The sequence below is a fragment of the Cricetulus griseus genome, chromosome X (assembly GCF_003668045.3).
Source record: "Cricetulus griseus strain 17A/GY chromosome X, alternate assembly CriGri-PICRH-1.0, whole genome shotgun sequence".
In the NCBI taxonomy this organism is placed as follows: Eukaryota; Metazoa; Chordata; class Mammalia; order Rodentia; family Cricetidae; genus Cricetulus; species Cricetulus griseus.
This window is the reverse complement of record NC_048604.1, coordinates 114,364,037-114,391,103: the sequence shown is the minus strand read 5'-3', so window position 1 is coordinate 114,391,103 and position 27,067 is coordinate 114,364,037. Positions and strand designations below refer to the sequence as shown.

Here is a 27,067-nt window from a genome sequence, read left to right as displayed (position 1 = left end):
TCTCTTCCTTGGGCTGACTGCTGGGATATGGAGTTGCCAACAAAGTCTAGCATCTTGGACCTGAGCCTCAACACACAGTGCACCAGATCCCCAGAGGAAAGCCATGAGGCTTGGGCACAATGCAAAGATGCTGGCAGGCAACTTCCTGAGTACAAGGCAGTGGTGGTGGGTGCAAGTGGTGTTGGTAAAAGTGCTCTCACTATCCAGATGACCCACCACTGTTTCGTGAAAGACCACGACCCCACTATCCAGGATTCCTACTGGAAGGAGGTGGCCCTGGACAACGGTGGCTACATTCTGAACGTGCTGGACACAGCAGGCCAGGATATCCACAGGGCCCTGCGTGACCAGTGCTTGGCAGCTGGTGATGGTGTGCTGGGTGTCTTTGCTCTTGATGACCCCTCATCTCTGGACCAGCTGCAGCAGATATGGTCCACCTGGAGCCCGCATCCGAAGCAGCCCCTGGTACTCGTGGGCAACAAGTGTGACCTAGTGACGACTGCTGGAGATGCTCACACTGCTGCAGCAATCCTGGCTCACAAGTGGGGAGCCCCCTTCGTGAAGACCTCAGCCAAGACCCGGCAAGGTGTAGAGGAAGCCTTTACTCTGCTTGTCCATGAGATTCAGAGGGCCCAGGAGGCTGTGGCTGAGCCAAGCAGGGAGAAGACCCGACACCACAAAGCCGTGTGTAGCTGTGGCTGCTCTGTAGCCTGAAGATCTTAGTCAAGCAAATTGACCCTTCTCTCGTGTCTTGTCAAGATGACAATTCCCTTGGCATAAGAGTCCCCTCCCCCACCAAATAAGTTTCCATGGACACCTTTTTATTTTCGTTTGGTGAGGAGTTGGGTGGTAACGATGGGGTGTCCAGCATTGGCTGTGATCTATGAATCTCTATGCAAAATTGAATAAATGTTGTTCATACTAAGTCTTTTTGGTTTTTTTGCTTGTTTTGAGAGAGTCTTACTATGTACTATGAGGCCCTGACTGGAACTCAGAGAGCTGCCTGCCTCTGCTTCTGCCCCTGCCTCTTCAGTCCTACCAGATAAAAGGTATGTGCCACCATGCCAAGTTTTGTTCTGAGACAGGTTCTCATGTAGTCCAGGCTGACCTCGAACTCCATCCTGTCTCCACTTCTCAAGTGTTGGGATTACAGGTGTGTATACTAGACCCAGCTTTCATACTAGGTGTTATGTGGGTGGGAGAATGTTGCTTGAATTCTTTCATTCAATGAATTTAGAGAGAGAGAACTTGAGAAACTGCCCAACCTTGTTTTGGATACTAGGAATGTAGGGGAAACACCTGAAAAAAAGAAAAAAAACCACCCCATCCTTTTACAACAGACTAGCCAGAAGACTAGCAATAGATGGCAGTGACAGGAAGGTTTAAAGGGGCCTTATGAAGTGACATTTATACAATCTTGCGCACATGAGGGCAAAACAAATAACCAATGCAAAGGCCATGATTGGGCTGACTATTCACAGAGTCCTGTGTGATCAGGGTTTGGCAGTTGATGGTGTGCTGGGTGTCTGGATCCACTGCAGCAGATGTCAACAAGCAGCCCCTGGTCCTGGTGGGCAACAAGTGTAGCCATAACCCCTTGACCTTTAATGTCATGGACCCCTGGCAGACACTGAAAGTGACCTCAGAGCCTCCCAGGGAACCCCACCTCAGTGAAGCCTAGAAGGCACCTGGTGAGTACTGCAATGCCACTGTCTGTGTAGGTGATTTTTTGCCAGCAAGTAAATTTAGCACGGACCAGACAGGGGCATTCCAGGTCTGCAGAAGACCCAAATAGACAGCCATTGTCACTCACCTAGCCTACCGGCCCCTAGAACACTCAGACAAAGCTGTTATAGATTGCATTTATTGAGGGTTCAGGGAATGGGGGTCTTGGGGTTGCCAGGTAGGCGGCTGTGGACGTGCTGGCAGGAAGTCAGGGTTGCTGGGGCGCTCCTGGGTTCCAGGGCGTGCAGGGATGCAGCAGCGCTCAGGGAGGCAAGAGGCGGCGTGCGGGCGCCTGGGGCGAAGAGTTATCCAGGCGTTTCACGCGGAGCAGCGCCCCCAGCACACTCTCGGGAGGCGCCTCAGGACCCAAATCCTGGTCGGCAGCTCGGCGGAGGCGGCGCGGGGCCGCAGCAGCCTCTGGTTCCGAACTTCCGGTGAGAATCCGTCCCAGCAAGTACCTGCATGATGAAGCAGAATGTAGTGAGGATGCGGCTACACGTAACCAAAGGAGTCCCCAACCCGGACAACACAACTTTGTGACACCATATTGCTTGCAACCTCCACTGAAGCCTGAGGGACTCACTACTTTCAGAGGAAGTCAGGTCCCCACCACCTTCCATCCCAAAAAATGCCCTCCCCAACGACGTCTCCAGGCAGAGAGGTCGTCTATGGGCGTCTGTCCCCTGTACCCGGGATCCAGGACTTCACTTCCTCTGGCTCCAGTGCAGCGCTTTGGTGATCTCGCCCCCCATCTGTGAAGCAGGTCCCACAGCCCTTGCCCTCCCTCCCCCTGGCACCAACGGGCACCTCAGCAGCTCCGGATCCACGTCAGGAGTCTCGTCGCCGGCGTCCTCGACATCCGGGCCGGTGGGACCATCGTCATACACTGGTGGCCGGGGGCGCAGCGCAGTGGCAGGAGCAGGGACAAGCTGGGCCGCGAGGGCGGCGGGGTCTAGGCGAGCGCGGAGCAGAGCACGTGCGAGCTGTGCAGCAGGAGCGTCCGGGTCGTCATCCGGGGCCAAGGGCGGGTCCGAGGCACGCGGGGAGCCCCAGACACGCAGCAGCTGCGCCAGGACACGCGCCTGCTGGTCCTCTGCCTCCTGTGCCTCGGCACGCGCGCGTTCCTGTCTCTCGGCTTCCAGCAGGTGCGCCAGCGCCCGCGCCAGCTCCTGCACAGCACCCTCCGCCTCTCCTCGGGGCACGGCCCGACGCAAACGGCGGGGAGTGCCTGTCTCAGCCAAGGGCGCCGATGCCGCGCTCAGACTGCGGGGCTCCTGCGAGAAGTGGGGGTGGGGGGGAGATATCGTCATCGTCTCTCTAGCCAGAGATGCCCAACTAGGGGTGGGGTTCCACGGATTTTAAATGACCACCACATTCACTAGGCCCCTCCAAAATTCCTATCGTCTCTAAGGACCCCGCAGACTCCCAAATAGCTCTTAAGGGCACTCAACCTCTAGGATCCACACAACCTGAGTGTGATGCCTTATTCCCTCAGAACTTGCCCTGAGTCTTCAGGATGCCAGGTGGTTTTCGTTTGTTTCTTCTTTTCTGGGGGGTGGACACCAGGTTTGTAATAAAAACTACAATAATTTGCTGTTGGAAATCAAATTGCCCATGTCTCAAAAGAACCATTTTTATGATCCATTCCTAAGGTGTTGCAACCAAAGCCTACTGGACATAAATTCTAGGACCATCACAATAGTGTTTTATAATAGCATAAAAGTAGGGGGAATAAATGAAAGAATGCCCTGGAAATAAACTGTGACATACTAGTATACCCATAAATACACTAATAAGGTATGATGTGCATCAGTAAATGAACTGCAACCATACACTTCAATATAAATGAATCTCCCACCAAAGCAGAACCAATAAAATAAAATAAAATAAAGGTTCTGGGGGCTAGCATGCAGAAACCAAATGCACCCCCACACAAAGGCAAATTCTAGAATCCCACTGTAGATAGCCTAAGACTTTCAAACACCAAGGACTTCTTGGTGAGACCACCAGGAAGCGGATGCCTAGCTTGATTCCATTTCTATTATGTTCCAAAAGCAGAGACTAAATAATGGATTGTTTAAAGATTAGCTACAAATAAATGGAATCAATGGGCAGAAAATAGAGGGTAAGGCTAGCAAAGGATTCCTAGTATTGGTCATACTTGATTTCTTAAGCTGAATAGTGGCTATGCTAAGGTGATTATTTTACCACTATTCTTTATAACTCACATATACGTTAAATAGATTGTTCCATGCTAAATACTTAATAGTTTTAAAAATCTTTCTCAGTGAGTCAGACAGCTTTGGAGAGGTAGAGGAGCAAGCATCCATGTCCCCCTGGTCAGCCTCCACCACACCACCCTCAGACCCTGGGGAAATCACTCACCCACGAGCAATCCTCCTACACACACACACACACACACACACACACACACACACACACACACACACACTGCCCTTGAAATGTTACACATGGAACCCAACACTGCCATATATGCTGCAAGGACCTGCATAGAAATGGTCGTTTTGTGCCTGTGTGCACATTACTTGTTGGGGAAATGATTTGCTGTTACACTCTCTGAACCACCCAGGTGCAAGGAGAGGCATCCTTTTTAAAAACACAATGCAGAACAGAGACATCATGGCTTCTTTCCCTGCAATGACACAGCTCCACAAAGGAGCCAGAAGGAAACCATCTCGTGGATGCACATGGAAAAACCCAAGCACTGTCTACCCAAGCCACCACGAAATACGTAACGTGAGGTACAAGGACCACTCCTACCAAAATGAAAAAAATATCCGTACACAGAAGCACATAAGTACATAGGAAGATACGCCCATATACTACGTCATCACACATAAGGGTTCACAAATATACACATGGTATCACTGAGAAAGCAATCGGGCCCACCAAAAAGTCAAACAGAAGAATCTCCAGTATCGCATACCTGTGCTCCTCGGTCATCGCATCACTGGAGCACATACTGATACACAGACATCTTTTCTGAATATGCCCTACCTAGTGACATGGACAGCGCCATAGGCCACCGCGGGTCGAGGTCAGATAAGGCCCCACATGCTGAGGGACCGGCAGGGTGCGCACCCAGCACCCTCACACCCAGAACCTGCGCTTGGCCTACGTGTGGACTGTCAAGTTGCACCCCAGGACACCCTTGCCAATCTCTATGCACATACCGGCAAGAATGCCGCACCAACACTTTCCCCCACCTTCCTCCCCGCCCCCACCCCCTGCTGACTGGAGTCGCACCTTTACAGGCCTCGCTGACAGAGCAGGGGGCAGCCGCAGAAGGCCCAAGAGCAGCAGCACCAAAAGGCCGACGCCCCCGGCCCTCGGCCCGCTGAGCAGCGGCGACCACGCCATGCTGCCCCAACGAGCCGGGCTCCGGACGGGCGAACTGGCTGTCAAGTGCGCAGCGCCCGGACTAGTGGGCACAGCCGTAGAACTCTGCGGCTGCGCACATCCAGGAGCCTGGCCCCCTCCTGTTCACCCCCTCCTGTCACTCTACGCAGGCGCAGAATTGGGGCTCTGACCTTCTCTTCATCATGCACATCGCCATGGAGATGTCCAAGGGGCAAAGCGGAGAACTGAAGTCTGCACTGGCGGTTGCCATGGCAGTCGAAGGGCAGTTGCTAGGGCAATAGACCTTGCTGTCGAATTACCAGACAGACAAGGAAAAATGACTCAGTGGGTCTGATCTCTGTCCTTGGGAAAACAACAGACTGTACTCTATTTGATGGATAAACAATTACTGGCTGCATGCTGTGGACCATGATGTTCACAGAGAAATGAGTTCAATCCAGGTGATATGGCCATGGGCGGCTCAGTTCTTATTGCTATGTATTAGCCTCATGCTCAAATGAAGCTACTACCAGTAACTGCAACCTCAAAATGACACCGAATTGTATAGGACTGAGATTAGGCAGGAGCTCACTAAATGCTCCTGCCATTCTCTGACCTCTTCCTCTGTACCTTCAGCGCTCCATGGCTGTGTTAATATTGTCCTCATGCAGCCTCAGCTCTCTCCATCTTCCTTTCCCCTTCTGTCTCTTCTAACAGTGTCTCCTTTACTCTCTGACAGATTCTGTTTTAATTTCCTGCCTCTATTTACTTGTTTTTCCATAAATATATAGATTTATGTCCATACATTGTTCCAGAAAGAATTTTGCTCTTTTTCTTTCATTTAGAATTGTAACTAAAGAAAAAAATTACAGTAGAATTAAAAACAAAGTATGGTGACCTGGCACAAATTAAAAATGAAGGAAGGCCGGACTGTGGTGGTGCACGCCTTTAATCCCAGCACTCAGGAGGCAGAGGCAGGTGGATCTCTGTGAGTTTGAGACCAGCTTGGTCTACAGACCGAGTTCCAGGACAGCCTCCAAAGCAATACAGAGAAACCCTGTCTTGAAAAACCAAAATAAAATAAAATAAAGTGAAGAAAATACTGGGTGGTGGTGGCACACACCTTTAATTCCAGCACTCGGGAGGCAGAGGCAGGAGGATCTCTGTGAGTTCGAGACCAGCCTGCCTGGTCTAAAAAGTGAGTTCCAGGACAGACAGCCTCCAAAGCCATAGAGAAACCCTGTATCGCAAAAAAAAAAAGGGTGAAGGAAAGCCATGCAGAGGAGGCAGAAGCAGGAAAAGCTCTATGAGTTCAAGGCCAGCCTCATCTACATAGAGAGTTTCAGGTCAGCCAAGGCTACACACTGAGACCCTAACTCAAAAAAAAAAGTAAAAATAAATAAATAAATAAATAATAAAACTGAAGAAAAGAGCCAGCCCCATTGGAACACTCCTATAATTCCAGCACTTGGGAACCTGATGCTGGAGGATATTCAGTTTCAGCCTACCCTGGGCTATATGCAAGACCCTGCCAGAAGGGGGAAAAAAAGCAGGGAAAAAGAAAGATCCATCTGTGTGGCCTAGGATGTATGTAATCCATTGATTATCTTGTACATTCCCAGGATCACAGATGACATCACAAATCCTTTCCTGAGTGCCTGTATGAAAGCCTGGGGCAGGAGGACTGAGCTACAAGTCTAAGGCCAGGTGGGGCTACACTGTAAGTGCAAGGCCAGCCTAGGCTTCACAGTGAGACTCTGCCTCAAATTACACACAAAAAAGCACATTTCTTTATGGACCTGAGGATTAAACACCAATACAATGGACACACTCTTGAGATGGCTTCCATGTCTCCCACTTCTTGGTGTTCACATCTTTTATTATATAATGTCCTATGGGTGTTTGACAGGTTATATGTAGCATATGTGTATATTAAAGATAAGATGAAATAACTCTGCTGCTTTTGATAAAGCCACTTGAGGCATCCCCCCTCCCTGCACTGCCCCCCAGACAGGCTTTCTATGTGTAACAGCCCTGGCTGTCCTGGCATTCACTCTGTAGACCAGGCTGACCTCAAACTCACGGAGATTCGCCTGCCTCTGCCTCCCAAGTGCTGGGATCAAAGGCGTGCACCACTATGGTTGGTGACTTGGGACATCTTAAGTGGCAAAAGGCTAGAGGTTGGCAGGCTAGACTATAGAAGCTAAGGGGTACTCTTATTGGACATTCAGTAGGAAACTAAAGCCCTCTACTCTATATACATTTTATAATTGTAAAGAACTTGAAAGTGACTGCTTCCCTGGTCAAGCCTCAGATGACATTGTAGCCCTAGCCAACACTATGACTTCACTTTGAATCTTTTCTTTTTAATTCTTATTTTAATGGTGTTTTTGCCTGTATGTATTTCTGTGGGAGGGTGATGGATCCTGGAGTTACAATTGTGAGCTGCCATATGGGTGCTAGGAATTAATTGAACCCGGGTCCTCTGGAAGAGCAATCTATGCTCTTAACTGCTGAACCATCTCTGCAGCTCCTTTGAGAGAATCTTAAGTAGGAAAAACACAAAAGCAAACCTTGGCTTCCCCCCTCCCTCTCCTGGAGAGATGGGAATGGGACCCTAAGAGACACAATTCTCCATCCCATCCCTAAGCCCTCACTCCCCACCAAAAAACACTGACTATTTACTATTGACTTGCTTTGTAGTGCTGGAGATGGGATCCAAGGCTTCTATGCTCGACTATAATTTGAAGGTTGTATTAACAGAAAACTCGTGTAAACTGGGCAGTGATGGCGAACACCTTTAATCCTAGCACTCGGGAGGCAGAGGCAGGCAGATCTCTGTGAGCCTGGTCTACAGCTCCAGGACAGCCAGAGCTAAACAGAGAAACCCTGTCTCAAATAAAGCAAAATAATAATAATAATTAAAAGATTATTTGAATACATGAAGACACATTTCATAAAACTTTGATAAAACAATTACATATTATGAAAATTGTCTTGAAAGGGCTCTTACAAAAAAGTTATTCTACTGTGGATATAGAAAGAGAAAAAAAGACATACAGGTGAAAAGAAGAATGGGGTGAATATGAATGAAATTCATTCAGGCACATGAGAGAATGTCAGAATACATTTCTCACTTTTTACAATTAATATATGCTTTACAAATCCCTGGGGCTGGAGAGATGGCTCAGTAGTTAAGGATGCTTGTTGTTCTTGCAGATGACGTGGCTTCAACTCCCAGCATCCACATGGTAGTTCACAACTATCTGTAACTCCAGTTCCAGTGGATCCCATGCCACCTCCTGGCCTCCTCTGGCACCAGGCACACAAAGTGGTGCACAGATTTATGCACAGACAAAACACACAGAGAAAATAACATAAATCTTTTTAAAAAATCCCTTCAAGCTGGGTGTTGGTGGCACACACATTTTTAATCCCAGCACTCTGTGAGTTCAAGACCAGCCTAGTCTATAAGAGCTAGTTCCAGGACAGCCTCCAAAGCCACAGAGAAACCCTGTCTCACCCCCCCAAAAAAGAGCATGCACTGCTCTTGGAGAGGGCCCAAACTCAGTTCCTACTCTCCACATTGGGCAGCTCATGACTGCCTATTACTCTAGATTCAACATCCTTTTCTGGCCTCTGTAGACACATACACACACACACACACACACACACACACACACACACAACTCTCCTCTGGCCTCTGTAGACATATACACATATGTACCTCTCTTTCTGGCCTCTGTACACACACACACACACACACACACACACACACACACACACACACACTCTTCTGGCCTCTGTAAATACATATACACACATACACATGTACCTCTCTTTCTAGCCTCTATAGACACACACACACACACACACACACACACACACACACACACACACACACCTCTACCTCTTTCTGGACTCTGTAGACACACACACACCTCTCTGGCCTCTGTACACACACACATACCTCTCTTTCTGGCCTCTGTAGATACACACACACACACACACACACACACACACACACACTCACTTCTGGCCTCTGCAGACACACAGACACACAGACACACATACACACAGACACACAGACACACACACTCACACACACTCTCTTTCTGGACTCTGCAGACACACCACACACACACACACACACACACACACACACACACACACACACACACACCTCTACCTCTTTCTGGACTCTGTAGACACACACACACCTCTCTGGCCTCTGTACACACACACATACCTCTCTTTCTGGCCTCTGTAGATACACACACACACACACACACACACACACACACACCTCACTTCTGGCCTCTGCAGACACACAGACACACAGACACACATACACACAGACACACAGACACACACACTCACACACACACATACCTCTCTTTCTGGCCACTGTAGACACACACACACACACACACACACACACACACACACACACACACACACACAGCTCACTTCTGGCCTCTGTAGACACACACACACACACACACACACACACACTCCTCTCTTTCTGGCCTCTGTAGATATACCCCCCTCTCTCACACACAATTAGATATAGAAAATAAAAAAATATTATGTATATGAGTGTTCATGTATGTATGTTTGTATACCACATTCATGCCTTCTGCTTGCAAAGGGCAAAAGAGGGTCAGATCCTTGGAACTGGATTCAGGTCCTCTGCAAGAGCAAGTACTCTTAAATGCTGATCCAGGTCTCCAGCTATTTCCCCAAATAAAATAGTTTTTAAATCCCTTAGAAATGAAGTCTTATTGCTATTCTGCCCTGGCTGGCCCTAAATTACCAAAGTCAAGTAGCGTTCCTTCCTAGCCTAAGTAGTTGGAACTGCAAGTCAGCAGCACACTGTATTAAGCCACCATGTTAAGTCAGTCTCTCTCTCTCTCTCTCTCTCTCTCTCTCTCTCTCTCTCTCTCTCTGTGTGTGTGTGTGTGTGTGTGTGTGTGTGTGTGTGCTGGGGATCAGACTCAGAGCCTTGTGGATACTAGACAAGCACTCTTATAACTCAGCTGCATCCTGTTTTACATTTTCAGCCTGGAATAGTGGCTCATACCTGTAATCCCAGAATTTGAGGAGCTGAGGCAGAAAAAGTGACTTGAGATGAAGACCAGCCAGGGCTACATAGTCCCAGGCCAACCTGGGCTAGAGCAAAATGCTGCTTACAAACAATATACATTCTTTCCAAACTGATAACATTATTTTGTGGTGCTAGGGGATCTAACCTAAGACCTTACATTTGTTAGGCAAGCCCTCAGCACTGCCATACAATTGCAACACAATCTCAAACTCCAGTTGAATAGGGGATCCAAACCCAGGGTCTCATGTAAACACCCTACCATTGAGTTATACCACCAAACTCCCAGCTGAATATTTTAAGGGTAAAAAAAAATCAATAACTATATAATTAATGTATGAATTATTACAAATGATTGTATTTTATTCAAATCAGTACTATAAATAACAGTTTACAAATAGTAGTACCCAAGTGTCCATAGTAAGGTTCAAACCTGAAGTAGACAAAGGAAAGGTTTGGGGATTTAACTAAGAGGTAGAGCACTTGCTTAGCATTCTTGAGATGAGACCCTGGATTCCATCTCCAACACTGCAATAGAAGTTTTAAACTAAGTTTCAGTGGCTTGGGACATAGAGGGCTTGCTTAACACCCTTGAACTCTTTTTCCCTATCCTCACACAAAGGGTTGGTCCCAGTGGTATACTGTGATCCCAGTACTAGGAGGAAGAAGCAGGAGGATCAGAAGCACAGCCAGGCCATCCACAGCTGCATATCGAGCTAGAGATCAGCCTGTACTACAGGAGATCTTGTTTCAAAACATACCAAAAAAAACAACAACAAAAAACACAAGAATTCCAGAGTTCCAGAGATGGGTAATGGTGTGCTGGTTGCTTTAACAGTGGGAATTTGCTTAATGCCTTTAGTTCAGTTCTATGCTTTAAAATGGTTGTGATCCTGCAAACATACAGTTTTGGTCTTTGTCTCTTTCCCGGAATGCAACTCCTAAAATCCTTGGAATATTCAAAATAATTATCTTTTTATATGCTAATGATTGGCTGTTGACTGACTGACCACCTCTAGGTAGCTTCAGGATGGGGGCTGGGCGACCAGATGCCAACGGAATTAGAGAGCTGGGACTTGGGCCCCACCCCCAACTTCTCCAGGGACTAACTAAAGTTAATGTTTATGAACCATGGTTATAATGAATTGTGTTGATAAACTGAAGTTGAAAAGGACTAGATTTGGAGAGGGCATGAGATTTCTGTCTCTGCCGCCATCCTAGCCCTATCCATTTCTTCCTTTTTTAGCATCTATTATAATAACTAGGTAAGTAAAGAATTGCCCTTGCACATTAATCAAAATGAAGAGGAACTGGGGAGAACCTGTTTATAGCCTGTCAATCAAAAGCATAGGTAAGGACTTCTGGGAGTTCACAGCAGAGTGCTGTCTGACATGTTTGTGCTCAAGACCCAGGATCCCATTCCCAGCACTATCCCATTTACCTTTCCTCCATTTAAACCCCTGCCCATTGTGTGGTGGGACCAAGAAAAAGAAAAACAAGTAAACCAAGCAGGACTTTGCAATTAGCATGGGAAGTGTGGGGGCAGTCAATTGGCACTGAAGTCACAGGGGCAATGTAACTAACTCTATGTTCCCGTACACTGTGTGAAGATAGAACAGATTAGAAGACCCCTACCCACCTGGTAACTGGCCACAAGGTTTCTATTCTGATTGTTAACTGAGAGTATAGGAGAATCTGAATCAGGCTTTCCTCCTGTATTCTCAGGATGGTTAAAATGGTAAATTTCAGTTTATGTCTATTTTATGACAATTTTTAAATGAACACTTTTAAAAACTATTAAGAGCTGGGGGTATATCTCGGTTGGTAGAATGCTAGAAAACTGCCTGTCTCTCCAGCATCTATGGGTGCTTGTTACATCTGGTTTCCCTCTATTACTATCTTCCTCCCCAGGCTGGCTTCGAACTCACAGAGATCCACTTGTCTCTGCCTCCTGAGTGCTGGGATTAAAGGCGTGCACTACCACCACCAAGGGATTTTTTAAAAAACATTTTTGGAGCTCTGGGTGGTTTGAAACTGACTGTGTAGACCAGGCTGGCCACAGACTCTGCCTCCTGAATGCTGGGATAAAAGGTGTGTGCCACCCTTCTTGGTAAGGAGTGCTAGAGGAGGCCTGACAAACTGTATTGAGTCTAGCCCCGAAACCCAGAGGGCAAGCAAGCACCTCCATGCCTCCCACTGTGACCTCACCTCAACTTGCTCTTTTCCTTCAGTTGTGTTCATCTGATGGAGGTTTTCACAGCTATCTTCTTGAAGTGTTCTCTATGTGGCTTTCTTTTTCTTTTTCAGTGGATATTAATTGTACAGAATAAAACCTCATAGCAATTACTGTGACTTTTGCAAATAATGCGAGTAACATGCTTTGATCCTGTACCCCTTGTTATTGTTTTGTTTAAAAAGAAGAAAAGAGAAATGCTGAGGCATGAGACATATTGAGTATAAGTTTATTATAAGGCCCGGCAGAATGGGGAGACTAAGAAGAGGAACAGGGTAATGGCTGACCACCATGGCCGGTTGCCAGAGAGAGAGCGCATAGGAGAGAGAGAGTAGAAAGGAAGCTGAGAGGAAACAGAGAGAGCGTAAATGGACAGGGACCTGTCTTTTAAAGGGGTCCTCTGCACCTGCGAGCAGACTTAGTTCCCATGGAGCCTTGGGCTGACCAGGGTACTGCCTGTTCCACCAGGTAACAGGGGCAGGCCAGCATAATGCCTGAACCTTTCACCCCTTCCTTTATTACTCTCCCTGGCCAACCCCTCACCCCTCTCTCTGATCCCTATCCTCTTCCCTAATAGTCTCCTAGTTTCGTGTTGTCTTTTTGTTCTGCATTCTGCTCAAAACAGAAAACACAATACTTGTCCTGGCTTATTTTGCTTAACAATGTTTCAGTTCCATCCATTTTTCTAGGAAGCAGTTTCATTTACAGATGAATACTCCTCCATTTGTAGTCATACACACACACACACACACACACACACACACCACATTTTCTTTTTCCTCTCCTATCTACTTCCCTAACAGCTTACTGTGAATGGGGCTGCAATAAATATGGACATGCAGGTATGTTTGTGGTATGTTTGTTCCTTTAGGCATATACCCAGTAGTAGTAGTAGAGCTGGGTCATATGGTAGGTTTAGTTTTTTTTTTAAAGTAAATTTTCTACCGATTTCCATTACATTCCCACCAATACTGTATAGAGCTTCTCTCACCCCCTGTACCCTTACCATTTGATGACAGCAATTTGCACTTCAGAAAGATGGAATCTCAATGTAATTTTGATTCCCTGATAGCTAAAGATGCTGAACTTTTTTTCCCATTTTGTTTTGTTCAGACAGGGTCTCATTATGCTTCTGACTCCCAAGTGCCGGGGCTAAAGGCATGAGCCACCACCGCCCTGCTGGGGGCTCAATTTTTAAAAACAATTTATTTTTATTTGATGTGCATTAGTGTTTCACCTGCATATACATCTGTTGAGTGTGTCAGCTCCCCAGAACTGGAGTTACATTTGTGAGCTTCCATGTGGGTGCTGGGAATTGAATCCTGGTCCTCTGGAAGAGCAGTCAGTGCTCTTAACCACTGAGCCATCTCTTCAGCCCTCAATTTTTCTTTAGTTCTTTGTACACTCTGGCTATCAATCATCTGCGGAATAACCATAAGGATTTTCTCCTATTTTGCAATGTCTCTTTCTACTGTGTCTAGCTCCTGCCTTTTCTGGGTCTCTGCACACAGCCCCATCACCCTAAGGTCCTAACTGCCTCACAATTCTCACCTGATCTTGTCTCTCCCATTTCTTTCTCTTTTCATTCATCTTTTTCTTCATTTCAAACTTAAGATTTTAGCAGCACAAAATCCCGTTTGTAGAGTACCGGCTCCCACCAAGCCTTGGAATCTGGGCCTGCTCTTTTGCACAGAAACTGGGCAATGTCCTCTCTGGGCTGCTCCATCTAGCCAGAAGACAGAGTCGAATGTTCCCAAGTGCAGTCAAGCCACTGAGAATCAATTCCAAGTTGCAAAGGTCAAGCTGCACCCTGGTGGTGGAAACTGGGAACTGGATCCTACGGTTAGAGAAGGTACCCTGCTGGAGTGTGGCTGTGCCCCAGGGGACTAATACTTTTAAGGGTGAGGGGCGAGGCTTGATGCCAGTCCAGATCAAATCTGAAGGCTGGCAAAATCCAGGCAATTAGTAAGGGGCCTGTTGAAGCAAGGCCTAGAGAGATACTCAGGAAGGGTTTATAATAGTCTTAGGGAACACAGAAAGATGGGAAGTGGGTGGGGCCTGGACCCCGCCCTTCGGGGGAATTCAGCATGTGAAACCCCAGCAGGTGGCAAGCTTAGATCTACACAGGGGGTTTGTTCCCCAAAGGCTGGAGGGCCTGGGCCAGTGTGTGTGTGTGTGTGGGGGGGTGCACCACAGGAGCCCGGATACTATGGATACGATGGAATCTTATCCATCAGAGCTCTGCAGCTGGAGTTCTCAGCTCAAGAATGGCTGCATGGCTGGGTTCTGCAAATCTGCAAACCCCAACCCATCTTGCCCTTCCCAGGGCAGTCCCTAGAGTGGCTGTGCATGGCTAGGTGCTGAGTTGTTTGAGCAGGAGGTGTCGCAGTTGTCATTAGTGAGGGCCACCAGGCTCTTGTTGGGACTTTCAGAGGCCCTAGGGACTGCACCTTTGTCCCCAAGTGCACCAGCTTTATATGAAAGGATGTTTCCATCTACTTGCAGTGACTTGTATTTATATATCATCCACGAGCCCATTTGCACTGCTGCAGTCACAGTGGAAAACGAACCCAGTTCTCTGGAAATTTCTGTGCCTCCATATGGCATTTGGACCCTAATAGAGACAATGTCTATTCACTTAGGGGTTTGCACAGAATGACAGAACTTGGGAGATGTCCATCAAGGAAACCTTTCCAATACCTCTCCTCTCCCCAAATAAGACTCATTTTTGGATATACTGTGGTCACCCTTAAAAAAGCCAATAACTGGCAGACTGGTGGTGCACACCTTTAATCCCAGCACTCAGGAGGTGGAGGCAGGCGGATCTCTGAGTTCAAGGCCAGCCTGGTCTACAGAGTGAATTCCAGGACAGCCAGGACTACACAGAGAAACCCTGTCTCGAAACAAGAGCAGCAACAAAAAACAAAAACAAAAACAAAACCTAACAACTGAATTGCCATAGAGCCTTACTACCTGAATTCGATCCTGGAAACCAATATGGTGAAAGGAAACCAACCCTGGAAAGCTGTCCTCTAACCTGTAAATGTGTACCTCCCCCCAATAATTTTGTGTCCCCCCCCAGACAGGGTTTCTCTGTATTGTTTTTGGACCCTGTCCTGGATTTTGCTTTGTAGACCAGGCTAGCCTCGAACTCACAGAGATCCGCCTGCCTCTGCCTCCCGAGTGCCGTGATTAAAGGTGTGCGCCACTAACACCTGGCTAATTTAGTCTTTTAAAAAAATTGTGAGTTTAGCACTTGGGAGGTAGAAGGATTAGGAGTTCAAGGTGAGTCGAGGCTATACTAATGAGAACCTGTCTAAAAACAAAACAGAACTGGTATGGTGGCATACAGCTGTGATCACAGCACTTAGAAGCTAAGGCAGGAGGATCAGTTTACAAGACAAGCCACTGTTACATAGCAAATCTCGGAGGCCAGCCTGGGCTACTTGAGTCCCTGTCTTGAAAAACAAACAGCAAGGTTTAGAAGCACAGGCCTTTAACCCAGAACTCTGGAGGCAGAATACAGGCAGATCTCTTGAGTTCAAGGCCAGTCTGGTGTACAAAGCAATTTCCAGGACAGTCAGGTCCCCTGTCTCAAAAAACAAACAAAAGAGCATGAAGTGAAATAGGGAGGTGGAGAAGATCTGGAAGGATTGGAAAATATTACCAAAATATATTATGCAAACATGTAAATGAGAAATAATTTAAAATGTACTTAAAGACAGTAACAAAGAACAGCAAATGTAAAAAATGCAGACACCACCAAGCACAAGAAGTGACAGGAGACTAACACAGGGCACCTTTTTATGAGAAAGCAGTCTCCCTGATGCCTGGACCTTAATCCCAGACATCCCAGAGCTGTTATAAGGACACATGGAATTTTTTTTGGTTTTTTGAGACAGGGTTTCTCTGTATTGCTTTAGAGGCTGTCCTGGCACACGCTCTGTAGACCATGCTGGCCTCGAACTCATGGAGATCCACCTGCCTCTGCCTCCCCAGTGGGAGTGCTGGGATTAAAGGCGTGTGCCACCAATACCAGGCTGGAATTTTTGTTTTGTTTTTTGAGACAGAGTTTCTCTGTGTAGCCCTGGCTGTCCTGGAACTCACTTTGTAGAGCAGGCTGGTCTCGAACTCAGATTCTCCTGCCTCCTCTGCCTCTGAAGTGCTGGGATTAAAGGTGTGAATCAGCATTGCCTGGCTGGATTGGAATTTTTAACAATAGAATCAATGCCTTTCAGAAAAGGCTTTTTTAAGGCTAGTTTCCCAGTCTCTAAAAGGGAGTACTTATGCATGGCATCTATAAGGATCCAGGAATCCCTGAGTTCCTGAGTTTTCTTCCCCAATCCTGTTCCTGTTTGCTAGATGTATAATTTGGCCTGTAAATATGCTTAATCATGTGCTTTGGGGGGGTTCGAGACACGGTTTCTCTGTAGCTGTGGAGCCTGTTCTGGAACTGGCTCTGTAGACCAGGCTGGCCTTGAACTCACAGAGATCCGCCTGCCTCTGTCTCCTAAGTGCTGGGATCAAAGGCATGAGCCACAAATGCCAGGCAATCATGTGCCTAATTAGTCTTTTTTGTTGTTTTTCAAGACAAGGTTTCTCTGTGGCCTTGGAGGCTGTCCTGGAACTCGCACTGTAGACCAGGCTGGCCTGGAAATCACAGAGATCCACCTGCCTCTGCCTCCTGAGTGCTGGGATTAAAGGCATGTGCCACTACTGCCCAGCTCCTAATTTGTATTTTGTGTATCTTACTTCCCTTGCTCATTCATTCTGTAACCCTCTACTAGAAGCTGGGTATGGTAGCATCACACAAGTTCAAGTGAGACCTTGCTTCTTTCCCCTACTACCCCACAAAAACTCCTTACTAGAACCCGTTCACTGAGGAATGTCCAGTCCTAGAATCCCAAGCCCCTTCTCCTGAGGGGAGGGTCGTCTGGATGACTAAAAAGTACATACACAGAAATTTCAAAACTGGCTTTAAACGTTCATCAGGGTGCCACATGGAGGATCTGGAATGAGATACTGTTACACGTGTGAGGCTGGGGTGCCCTGAGAGACAAAAAAGGGGACCAAGTGACAAGGCTGCTGGGGTGCCCCCACCCCTACCACAGAACAAGGGAGTAGAATAGAGGCCCTCTCTGGAGAGTTTCAGGGTTATGTAGGAGCCAGTCCTCCCTTGGAGGTAGATCATCCGGGAGGAAACTGAGGAGTAGCTCCACGGTGGCAGGGGCAGGCAGCGGCTTCCTCAATGGTACTGCTGGTAGTTGGGATAACCTGGGGCTGGAGCTCCCTCTTTAGGGGTTAGCTGGTTGGGGTCCTCCAAGAATGGGGGTGCTGGAGAAGGGAGAATGAGATAAGGAGGTGAGGAAGAGTGGAGAAGGCTTCCTGACTCTCCCTGATCATTGCCCACCAGGTCCTCACCATTGCGGAACTGCTGGGCAGTATAGCGAGTGAGAAGGATGCCAACACCCTCGATGAGGGCCAACAGGATGCCCCCCATCATTGCAGAGCCCACCATGGCCAGCGGACCACCTGGGAAGCAGAAAGAGACAGCTGAGGAAAGGCAGGCAGAACAGGGAAAGGACTGGGGCTGGGGGTTAGAGGTACTCACTGCGTGCAGCCAGCACTGCTCCAGTCAACGCTCCACTGGTGATGGAGTTCCAGGGGTCTTCCTTGCCTCGAAGTCTTACAAGGCCACAGTCAATGGTAGAAAACAGGCCTCCCCACACTGCAAAGCTACCTGTAAGGGGACAGAGCCCTAATCAGTGAGTCCTAGAAATTCTGAGACTCTCTATATCTCAACATCTGGGAACTTCCAAGGTCTGAAAAGTGGCCAAGAAAGAGGTAGCTGGGACATAGCTCAGTGACAGAGTGTCTAGGGTAATTCCCAGCAAACACACACACATACACCCATTACTGGTATAATCCCAGTACCTAGGAGGCTCAGGCAGAAGGCCTACAGAGTTAGACTCCCATGGAGTGAAGGCCTGTCTCAAAAAAAGTGGGTTGGGAGAGTCACATAGCCTGTAGAAAGCCATGGGTTACAATCTGAGCTCCAATACAAGAGGGAAGAAAGTCCAGACATAGACAGGTGGGGACACCTACGGAACACTCCATTTTTCCCACTGTGAAGAGTTTCTCATTTAATTTGGTCTATAGTTATCATCAAAATCATTTTTAGCTGATAAATGGATACAAGCAGATTAACCTTCCATACAGCTTTCAATGAAGCAATTTCCATCCTTTAAATTATCAAATGGAGTTGGAATTCTGGTTTTGATTTCAGGGAGAAGGAAAACAGGCCAGGAAACAATATATATAGTGTTCTGGCATAATCTAGAAATCCAAAATGCTTCAAAACCTATAACTTTATAAGCATGGTCATGATTCCAGTAACAGAAAATTCCATAGCTGACCTCATGTGAAATGAAACAGTAAAAATGCAGGAGAATGCTGGCTAGTGGTGGGGCTCGCCTTTAATCCCAGCACTTGAGAGGCAAAGGCAGGTGGATCTCAGTGAATTTGAGGCCAGCCTGGTCTACAGAGTGAGTTCCAGGACAGCCAGGGGTACACAAAGAAACCCTGTCTCAAAAAATCAAAACACAAACAAGCAGACAAAGCATGAGGTATTCAGCTGTAGTTCTAGCTACGTGGAACACCAAGGAGCTGCAGAAGGCAAGATCACTTGAGCCTAATAGTTTGAAACCAATCTGGACAACATAGAAAGATCTCTCTAGGGCTGGAGAGATGGCTCAGAGGTTAAGAGCATTGACTTCTCTTCCAGAGGTCCTGAGTTCAATTCCCAGCAACCACATGGTGGCTCACAACCATCCATTATGAGATCTGGTGCCCTCTTCTGGTGTGCAGATATACATGGAAGCAGAATGTTGTATACATAATAAATAAATAAAATCTTTAAAAAAAGTGAAGATCCCTCTAAACTGGGCGGTAGTGGCACACACCTTTAATCCCAGCACTCAGGAGGCAGAGGCAGGCCGATCTCTGTGAGTTCGAGGCCAGCCTGGTCTAAAAGAGCTAGTTCCAGGACAGCCTCCAAAGCCATAGAGAAACCCTGTCTCAGAAAAAACAAAGATCCCTCTACAGTCTGGTCTACAGAGTGAATTCCAGGACTGGCCCCATAGCTACTGAGAAACCCTGTCTTGAAAACAAACAAAAAATAAAGGAAAGATCCCTCTATTTGTTTTTGTTTTGTTTTGTTGGAGGTAGTGGGGAATGGAACTGAGGGTTTCATACATATCAGTCAAGTATTTCATCACTGAGGTATATCCTCAGCCCTGAGACCTCCATCTCTCCCTCTTTTTTGAGACAGTATCTCATGTAGTCAAGGCTGGCCTCAAAACTTGTCATGTAACCAAGGATAATCTGGAAGTTCGGATCCTTCTGTCTCCATCTCTCAAATGCCAAGATTACAAGTGGGCACCAATATACCCAGTTTTTATGAAGAGCTGGGGAGTGAACCCAGGACTTTGTGCTGCTAGGTAAATACTCTACGAACTAAACTATATTCCCAGTCTGGAGACTCCAACTGTTCATTAAAAAAGAAATATACAGTGCCAGGAATCTGTTTTACTGATAGAGCACTTGCCTAGCATGCTCAATCCATTCCTACTATAAAACAAGAAATATGTTTTTTTTAAAGATTTTATTTATTTAATATGTATACAACATTCTGCTTCCATGTGTATCTGCACACCAGAAGAGGGCACCAGATCTCATAATGGATGGTTGTGAGCCACCATGTGGTTGCTGGGAATTGAACTCAGGACCTCTGGAAGAGCAGTTGGTGCTCTTAACCTCTGAGCCATCTTTCCAGCCCCGAAATATGTTTTTTTAATTTTATTTATTTTATATTTTTATGGATGGTTGTGAGCCACCATGTGGTTGCTGGGAATTGAACTCAGGACCTCTGGAAGAGCAGCCAGTGCTCTTTAACTGCTGAGCCATCTCTCCAGCCCCTACATATATGTTTATACTGTATAAAATAGCACTTTAAGGCTAGAGACAAAATTGATGGTAGAGTGCTTGCCTACCATGCTGGAGGTCATCGGTTCAACTCCAAGTACCTCAAAATAAATAAATTAATTTTAAAAAGAGCTGAGCTTGGCTCACATCTGTAATCTTAGCACCTGAGAGACTGAGGCAAAAGGATTACCTTGATTTTGAAGCTAGCCTGGGCTACAGAGTGAGACGTGTTTCAAGAAACAAAGATATTCAAGATACGTAAGTAAGATGTATACAAACACAAGTGAATTTTGTGTTTAGACTTGGGTCTCATTTCTAAAATATCTTACTATGCATATGCAAATACTAAAAAGTCCAAAATCTTCCCAAATGTGAAACACTTCTGGTCTTATGCATTTTGGATAGGAATACTCAACCTGTAGTTTAAATGTTTATTGAGGGCTTACTGTGTTCTTGTGCTTATTTGAGGAACTCTGTGTTAGTTGGCTTCTGCAACTTTAAATTAATTAATATAATCAAAAGGTTCAGCATAGTAACTAGCACTTAGTAAAATACTATGTGAATTGATTTTAAAACCACCTATTGAGCTGTCAACGCTAGTATTATCGCTAGTTTGGAGGAAGTATGCTACTAGCGGTCACCTAATAGGGAAGAGTCAGGATCTAAATTTCAGCTGCAGAATACTGCAAGCTTGGTGGTGCACACCTTTAATCCCAGCACTCTGGAAGCAGAGGCAAGTGGATATCTGTGAGTTCAAGGCCAGTCTGGTCTACAAAGCTACACAGAGAAACCCTGTCTCTAAAAACCAAAAAAAAAGGGGCTGCAGAGATGGCTCAGGGGTTAAGAGCACTGCCTGTTCTTCCAGAGGTCCTGAGTTCAATTCCCAACAACCACATGGTGGCTCCCAACCATCTGTAATGTAGTCTGGTACCCTCTTCTGGACTGCAGGGATATATGCAGGCAGAACACTGTATACATAATAAATAAATAAATAAATCTTAAAAAAGAGATTCTGGACCTCTAACTTATAGTGTAGCCTCAAAGGATCAACTAAGGTAGTCAAAGTTGCTACCATGTCTTTATGCTCCCCCAATCTTCTCACCTCCAATCTGGGGTGCTCTAATCCTCACGGCATTGATACTGCCTCTGAAGCGGTGTCGTATTCCCTGGAGAAAGCAAGGAAAGGTGTCAGGGTAGGGGTAAGACCACTGGCAAGGCAGGGTTTCTGCCCTATATAAGAAGGGGCACTGGGAGGCTTAGTGTTAGAGCACTTGCCTAGAATGGGCAAGGCCCAGGGTTCTTCTACTCGAACCATGGCAACAAAGAAGAGAAGGCATGGGAAAGCTGTTAGAAGCATAGCAGCAGCCGGGCGTTGGTGGTGCACACCTTTAATCCCAGCACTCGGGAGGCAGAGGCAGGTGGATCTCTGTGTGAGTTCGAGGCCAGCCTGGTCTCCAGGACAGCCTCCGAAGCCACAGAGAAACCCTGTCTCGGAAAAAAAAAAAAAAAAAAAAACTAAAAACAAAAAAAAGGAAGCATAGCAGCAGCCAGAGAACCAGGAGAACCGGGAATAAATCCAACAAAGGTTTTCTTAGAGTGGGGTTGCTAAGCTTTATTAATTCCTTCACTCATTCATTCAATAAGCAGTGATCAGGTCCTGTGTGTCAGGCTTCATCCTAAATGCAGGGTACAACAAGGGCCAAGTTCCCTGCTCTCTCAGAGTCAGTGTACACAGTAGTGGCAGAGACAGATTGTAAGCAAGTAAGCAAGACAGCTTCAGACAGCAAAATGTATGAAAGAATAGTGGCTCTCAACCTGTGGCTTGCCACCCCTTTGGGATCCACAGGGGTCACCTAAGACCATCAGAAAACATTTACAGTACGATTCATAACTAGCAAAAATTACAGTTAGGAAGTAGCAATGAAATAATGTTATGGTTGGGGGGGCATCACAACATGAGAACTGCATTAAAGGGTCACAGCATTAGGAAGGTTGAGAACCACTGCATCAAAGCCTTGCCTACTTTGAGTTCAGTCTCTCTGCTTCATGATTGCCATTGAGGATGTGAGCTCTTAGCTTCTTGCTTTGGCAGCCATGCTCCTTGTTGCCATGCCTCCCCATCACAATGGACTCTTATCTCTCTGGAGCTCTAAGCCCAAATAAACTCTTTCTTCTATAAATTGCCTTGGTCAAAGATTTTATTTTAACAACAGAAAAGTAACTAATATATTCCAAAAAGGCTCACACCTATTTCATAGAGGAACAGGAACCCTGTCCATCTTTAAGAGTCTCAATAGTCTAAGCCCAGTTGTCTTCAAGATTCAAGGCAGTCTTTAGGTATGGGGCTTTGCAAAAATAAAAAATAACCAAGTTATATTGGTTGTTGGTGGCACATGCCTTTAATCCCAGCCCTAGGGAGACTGATTTCTGTGAGTTCGAGGCCAGCGTGGTCTACAGAGCGAGTTCCAGGACATCCAGGGCCACACAGAGAAACCCTGTCTCGAAAAACCAAAAAAAAAAAAAAAGAGTACACAAATACTTGAGTAAGATACACATGACTAAGATACTGAGTCCTTTGTATTTGCTAAGGAGTGGTATAGCTGGATCACATGACAGATTTCTTTTTAGCTCTTTGAGAATTCAAAGATTCTGATTTCCACCAATCCCACTAACGCTGAATAAGGGAATCTCTCTCTCCTTTTTCTTTCTTTCTTTTTTGTTATTTCGAGATAGGGTTTCTCAGTGTAACAGCCCTGGCTGTCCTGGAACTCACTCTGTAGACCAGGCTGCCCTTGAACTCACAGAGGTCCACCTGCCTCTGCCTCCTGAGTGCTGGGATTAAAGGCTTGTACCACCACCCAGCAGGAAGTTATGTCTTACTCCTCATCCCCTCCAGCATTTGTTGACAGCCATTCTGACTGGAGTAAATGAAATCTTAGTCTTAATTTGCATTGCCTAATTTGCTAAGGATGTTAAAAGCTTTTTGAGGTATTTCTTAAGCTATTTTTATTTTTTCTTTTGAGAACTCTCTGATCCATACCCCTTCCCTTTTTTGTTTTTCGACAAGGTCCCGGATACTGAGAACTCACTATGTAGACCAGGGTGGCCTCAAAGGTGTTTGTGTGCGTGCGTGCGTGCGTGCGTGCGTGCGTGCGTGCGTGCGTGCGTGTGTGTGTGTGTGTGTGTGTGTGTCTTATATACACAGGAATGTGCAGGAGTGTGAACATGTGGAGGTCAGAGAAGAACGTTAGGGTCTTCTATTGCTTTTCTTCTTGAGACAGGGTCTTTAACAGAACCACAAGCTCCACTTCCAGCTAGGCTGACAGGCCAGCAAGCTCATGGGATACACCTGTCTTATGCCTCACCCCTTCTAATGCTGGGGTTATAGGCACAGGCAGCCATGCCTGACTTTTGACATAGGTGCTGGGGAATCAAACTCAGGTTCTCATGCTTACAAAGCCAAGTACTCTTAGCCACTGAGACTTATCTCCAGCCCTTCCCCATAATTGCTTTTTTTGTTTTTTCAAGACAGGGTTTCTCTATAGGTTTGGAGACTGTCTTGGAACTTTCTCTGAAGACCAGGCTGGCCTGGAACTCACAGAGATACACCAGCCTCTGCCTCCCAAGTGCTGGGATTAAAGGTGTGCACCACTATCACTCAGCTCATAATTGCTTTTACAACAGTGACATCTAATGAGATCTCCAAGGGTAGGGAGCTTCAGGGACAAGGTAGAATTATATTAAAAGGGCCCCCCAATTCAATTTAAAGGCTGTTCTCTCTGTCAAACTACTGTCATTTTTCTATATAGAGGATTTTAACCCAGAGTCTGTTTTGAGGTAAAATCATGCCAGGCAGTGGTGGCGAATGCCTAAAGTCCCAGCACTCAGGAGGCAGAGGCAGGAAGATCTCTGTGAGTCCCAGGCCAGGCTGGTCTTCAAAGAAAGTTCTGGGACAGTCTCCAAACCTACAGAGAAACCCTGTCTTGAAAAAACAAAAAAAGTGTCCTGTTTTGAGGTAAAATCTATGTTGCATACACATTTAAGATTTTATACTAGCCTTTTTCTTTTTATTCTGCTGCTAAGGAATGAACCAACTACTCTACCACTGAGTTATATACTTGCTTCGAACAATCTTTGTATACTATAAATGTTATTACTCTCATTGTTAATAAAAAGCTGATTGGACTATGGATGGGCAGGATTTTCAGGACGGAAAGAATGCTGGGAAGGAGGGTGGAGTGAGAGGAGTCACCAGCCAGTTGGAGAGGAAGCAGGACATGCAGGAGAGGTAAAAGCCATGAGCCACAGATTAATAGAAATGGGTTAATTTAAGTTGTAAGAGCTAGTTAGTAACACGCCTGAATTATTATTATTATTACTTTTATTGGTTTTTCGAGACAGGGTTTCTCTGTGTAGCTTTGGAGCCTATCCTGGCACTCGCTCTGAAGACCAGGCTGGCCTCGAACTCACAGAGATCTGCCTGCCTCTGCCTCCCGAGTGCTGGGATTAAAGGCATGCACCACCACCGCCTGGCTCACACCTGAATTATTGGCCAAGCATTTATAATTAACAATAAGTCTGAATGGTTAATTGGGAAGCAGCTGTCGAAACAGCTGATCAGAGTCCCTACAAAAACTCCACCTACATATGCTTCTAGCTCCTAAGACTGTTTCTGACAGTACAGCATTTCCATGGAGCTCCAGCTAGATAGTTGAAGAACAGAGGTACGCAAATCATAGGGCCAGGAGCCAATAGTAGGTGAATGTGTAGTAGTAGGTGAATGAATGTGTTTTCAGAACAGTATTCTATGTCAGTAAGACTGCAGACTCCCACACCACCAAGGAAGGCCCAACTCACAACGGGGGCATTACGAAAGCCCTTGATAGCCTGGAAGACTCCACCACCAATGACACCCATAGTGAAGGCTCCACCGCAATCATCCACAATTCGCCATGGGCTGCAAGCAGGAAGGAAAAGATAGAGTTACTGTGAGACTCTGCCCTGCCAAGCCTGGACTCTTTGGAACTTGGAGAACCAAAATAGGAAGGTCATGACTGATAAGAAACACCTCAGATAATAACAAATCAGTTCTTTTTTTGTTTGTTTTTTTGAGACAGGGTTTCTCTGTGTAGCTTTGAAGCCTATCCTGGCACTTGCTCTGTAGACCAGGTTGGCCTCAAACTCATAGAGATCTGCCTGCCTCTACCTCCTGAGTGCTGGGATTAAAGGCTGGCACCACCACCACCACCACCACCACCACCACCAGGCAGTTCTGTCAGTTTTTAATATGACCCATAAAGCCAGAAAGGAAAGCCAGGCATGGTTCTACATACCTGTAAGCACAATGCTTGGGAAGATGAGGCAGGAGGATCACAAGTTGGAGTCCAACCTGGGCTATGAATGGAGACCCTGTCCTAAAAAGAAAGTTTGTGCAGCCAGGCAGTGGTAGTGCACACCTTTAGTCCCAGTACTAGCATGGCAGAGGCAGGCAGATCTGAGTTCCAGGCCAGCCTGGTCTACAAAGAGAGTTCTAGGACAGCCAGGGATAGACAGAGAAACCCAGTCTTGAAAAACCAAAACCAAAAAGAGAAAAAGGTTTTCTGCTCTGAGCGTGGTGGCACATGCCTTTAATCCCAGCACTTGGGATGCAGAGGCAGGTTGATCTGTGTGTTTAAGGTCAGCCTAGTCAGAGTTCCAGGCCAGCCAGGGCTACACAGTGAGATCTTGGCTCAAAACAAACAAAACCAAAAACGTTTGTAAATCTGTCTATGGCGCAAAAGTGGGAAAACATTTTTTTTCTTTTTCTTTTTGAGAGTGAGGGAGGTGCCTCACTACATAGCCTTCCAAATGCTGGGCTTATTACTGGAAGAATATTGCTCTCGATTACAACTGAGCATCAATCCAACTGTTTTGTTGCTGTCAAAAATCAAATGGATTGATATGTACAAAGAGTTGGCAGGTTTCAACAGTGGTAACTACCTAATGTTATTTAAGTAAAGCAGAACAGGGTGGCACTCTGTTCCCCGAAGGGGTGGGGGGGGGAGAAGCACGTCCAAGGAAGCCCCTGTACAGTGTCATTTTAAAATTTAAAACGGAAAAATCAAAAGCCATGAGGAAGCTCCAGGCCCCACCCCTTAACCCACAGTGGATTCATGAACATGCCCTAACCGGAGTCAAAAACCAGTCTGGGAAAGGCCACGAGAGGAAACTGTGGGTTTTGGCTCCACGCCTCTCCTCCCCCTCTGCCGGAATGGATTTGCCCAGCGTCTCTCTTTTGGCTCACAAAAAGTCTCTAGGAGAACAGTCAGGGGAAGAGTGAGGTGGTTTGTCCCACACCGCACCAACAGGGACACTCCACTGTGGCGGTTTTTAGCGAAGTCCGAGTGGGAGGAGCCAGGCCGGACGCGCCGAGGCAGTAAAGTTTCTAAGCCTCCCGAGTCAGGGACTTGACAGTGTAGCCGTTGCCTTCCCCGCCCGCCTCCCGTCGTTGGCCTGGGCTTCGCAGGGACTGTCCCGAAGCCTGTGCCCATCGCCGTACCAAGGTTCGCGAGCGTACTCCTCCATGGCGCCAGCGTCTGGCCTGGAGCAGACAGTCGCACAGACGAGCCACTCCCCCCCAGAAACGCCCACAAGAGCGGAGGCGTCTTACGTAGGCCAAGGAA

The 27,067-nt window shown here is 46.7% G+C and overlaps 3 protein-coding genes across 4 annotated transcripts; 1 reads left to right on the top strand and 2 right to left on the bottom strand.

Annotated features, from left to right (window-relative positions):
* On the top strand, window positions 1-834 carry Eras (ES cell expressed Ras). Its single transcript, XM_027433290.2, has one exon. The coding sequence runs from the start codon at window positions 28-30 to the stop codon at window positions 712-714; it is 687 nt and encodes a 228-aa protein (XP_027289091.1). The 5' UTR covers window positions 1-27; the 3' UTR covers window positions 715-834.
* Window positions 835-1,848: 1,014 nt separating this feature from the next.
* On the bottom strand, window positions 1,849-5,972 carry Pcsk1n (proprotein convertase subtilisin/kexin type 1 inhibitor). Its single transcript, XM_027433344.2, has 3 exons — window positions 4,993-5,972; window positions 2,533-2,999; window positions 1,849-2,183 (listed from the first exon to the last, which is right to left on the bottom strand). Exons 1-3 carry the CDS (start codon window positions 5,104-5,106, stop codon window positions 1,988-1,990), a joined length of 777 nt encoding a protein of 258 aa, XP_027289145.1. The 5' UTR covers window positions 5,107-5,972; the 3' UTR covers window positions 1,849-1,987.
* Window positions 5,973-17,381: 11,409 nt separating this feature from the next.
* Timm17b (translocase of inner mitochondrial membrane 17B) lies at window positions 17,382-27,066 on the bottom strand. Of its 2 annotated transcripts, XM_027433164.2 has the most exons (7): window positions 26,944-27,006; window positions 25,739-25,819; window positions 25,263-25,362; window positions 21,508-21,571; window positions 18,034-18,162; window positions 17,844-17,954; window positions 17,382-17,756 (listed from the first exon to the last, which is right to left on the bottom strand). In XM_027433164.2, the coding sequence occupies exons 1-7, from the start codon at window positions 26,967-26,969 to the stop codon at window positions 17,668-17,670; spliced, it is 600 nt and encodes a 199-aa protein (XP_027288965.1). In that variant the 5' UTR covers window positions 26,970-27,006; the 3' UTR covers window positions 17,382-17,667. The 2 variants fall into 2 exon arrangements, with proteins under 2 accessions (XP_027288965.1, XP_027288966.1); XM_027433165.2 differs by lacking the exon at window positions 25,739-25,819 and having other exon boundaries at window positions 26,944-27,066.
* Window position 27,067: the final 1 nt, after the last annotated feature.

What these genes read in the sequence shown, in the direction of transcription:
- Eras (XM_027433290.2), top strand. Translation starts at nt 28, where the DNA reads ATGGAGTTGCCAACAAAGTCTAGCATCTTGGACCTGAGCCTCAACACA.
- Pcsk1n (XM_027433344.2), bottom strand. Translation starts at nt 5,106, where the DNA reads ATGGCGTGGTCGCCGCTGCTCAGCGGGCCGAGGGCCGGGGGCGTCGGC. An exon ending in TGTCAGCGAGGCCTGTAAAG is followed by an intron (nt 3,000 to 4,992) that starts GTGCGACTCCAG and finishes CACTTCTCGCAG; the next exon opens with GAGCCCCGCAGTCTGAGCGC. An exon ending in GTGGATCCGGAGCTGCTGAG is followed by an intron (nt 2,184 to 2,532) that starts GTGCCCGTTGGT and finishes TTCATCATGCAG; the next exon opens with GTACTTGCTGGGACGGATTC.
- Timm17b (XM_027433164.2), bottom strand. Translation starts at nt 26,969, where the DNA reads ATGGAGGAGTACGCTCGCGAACCTTG. An exon ending in GCTTTCGTAATGCCCCCGTT is followed by an intron (nt 21,572 to 25,262) that starts GTGAGTTGGGCC and finishes TGCTTTCTCCAG; the next exon opens with GGAATACGACACCGCTTCAG. An exon ending in TGCCCAGCAGTTCCGCAATG is followed by an intron (nt 17,757 to 17,843) that starts GTGAGGACCTGG and finishes TCCCTTCTCCAG; the next exon opens with CACCCCCATTCTTGGAGGAC.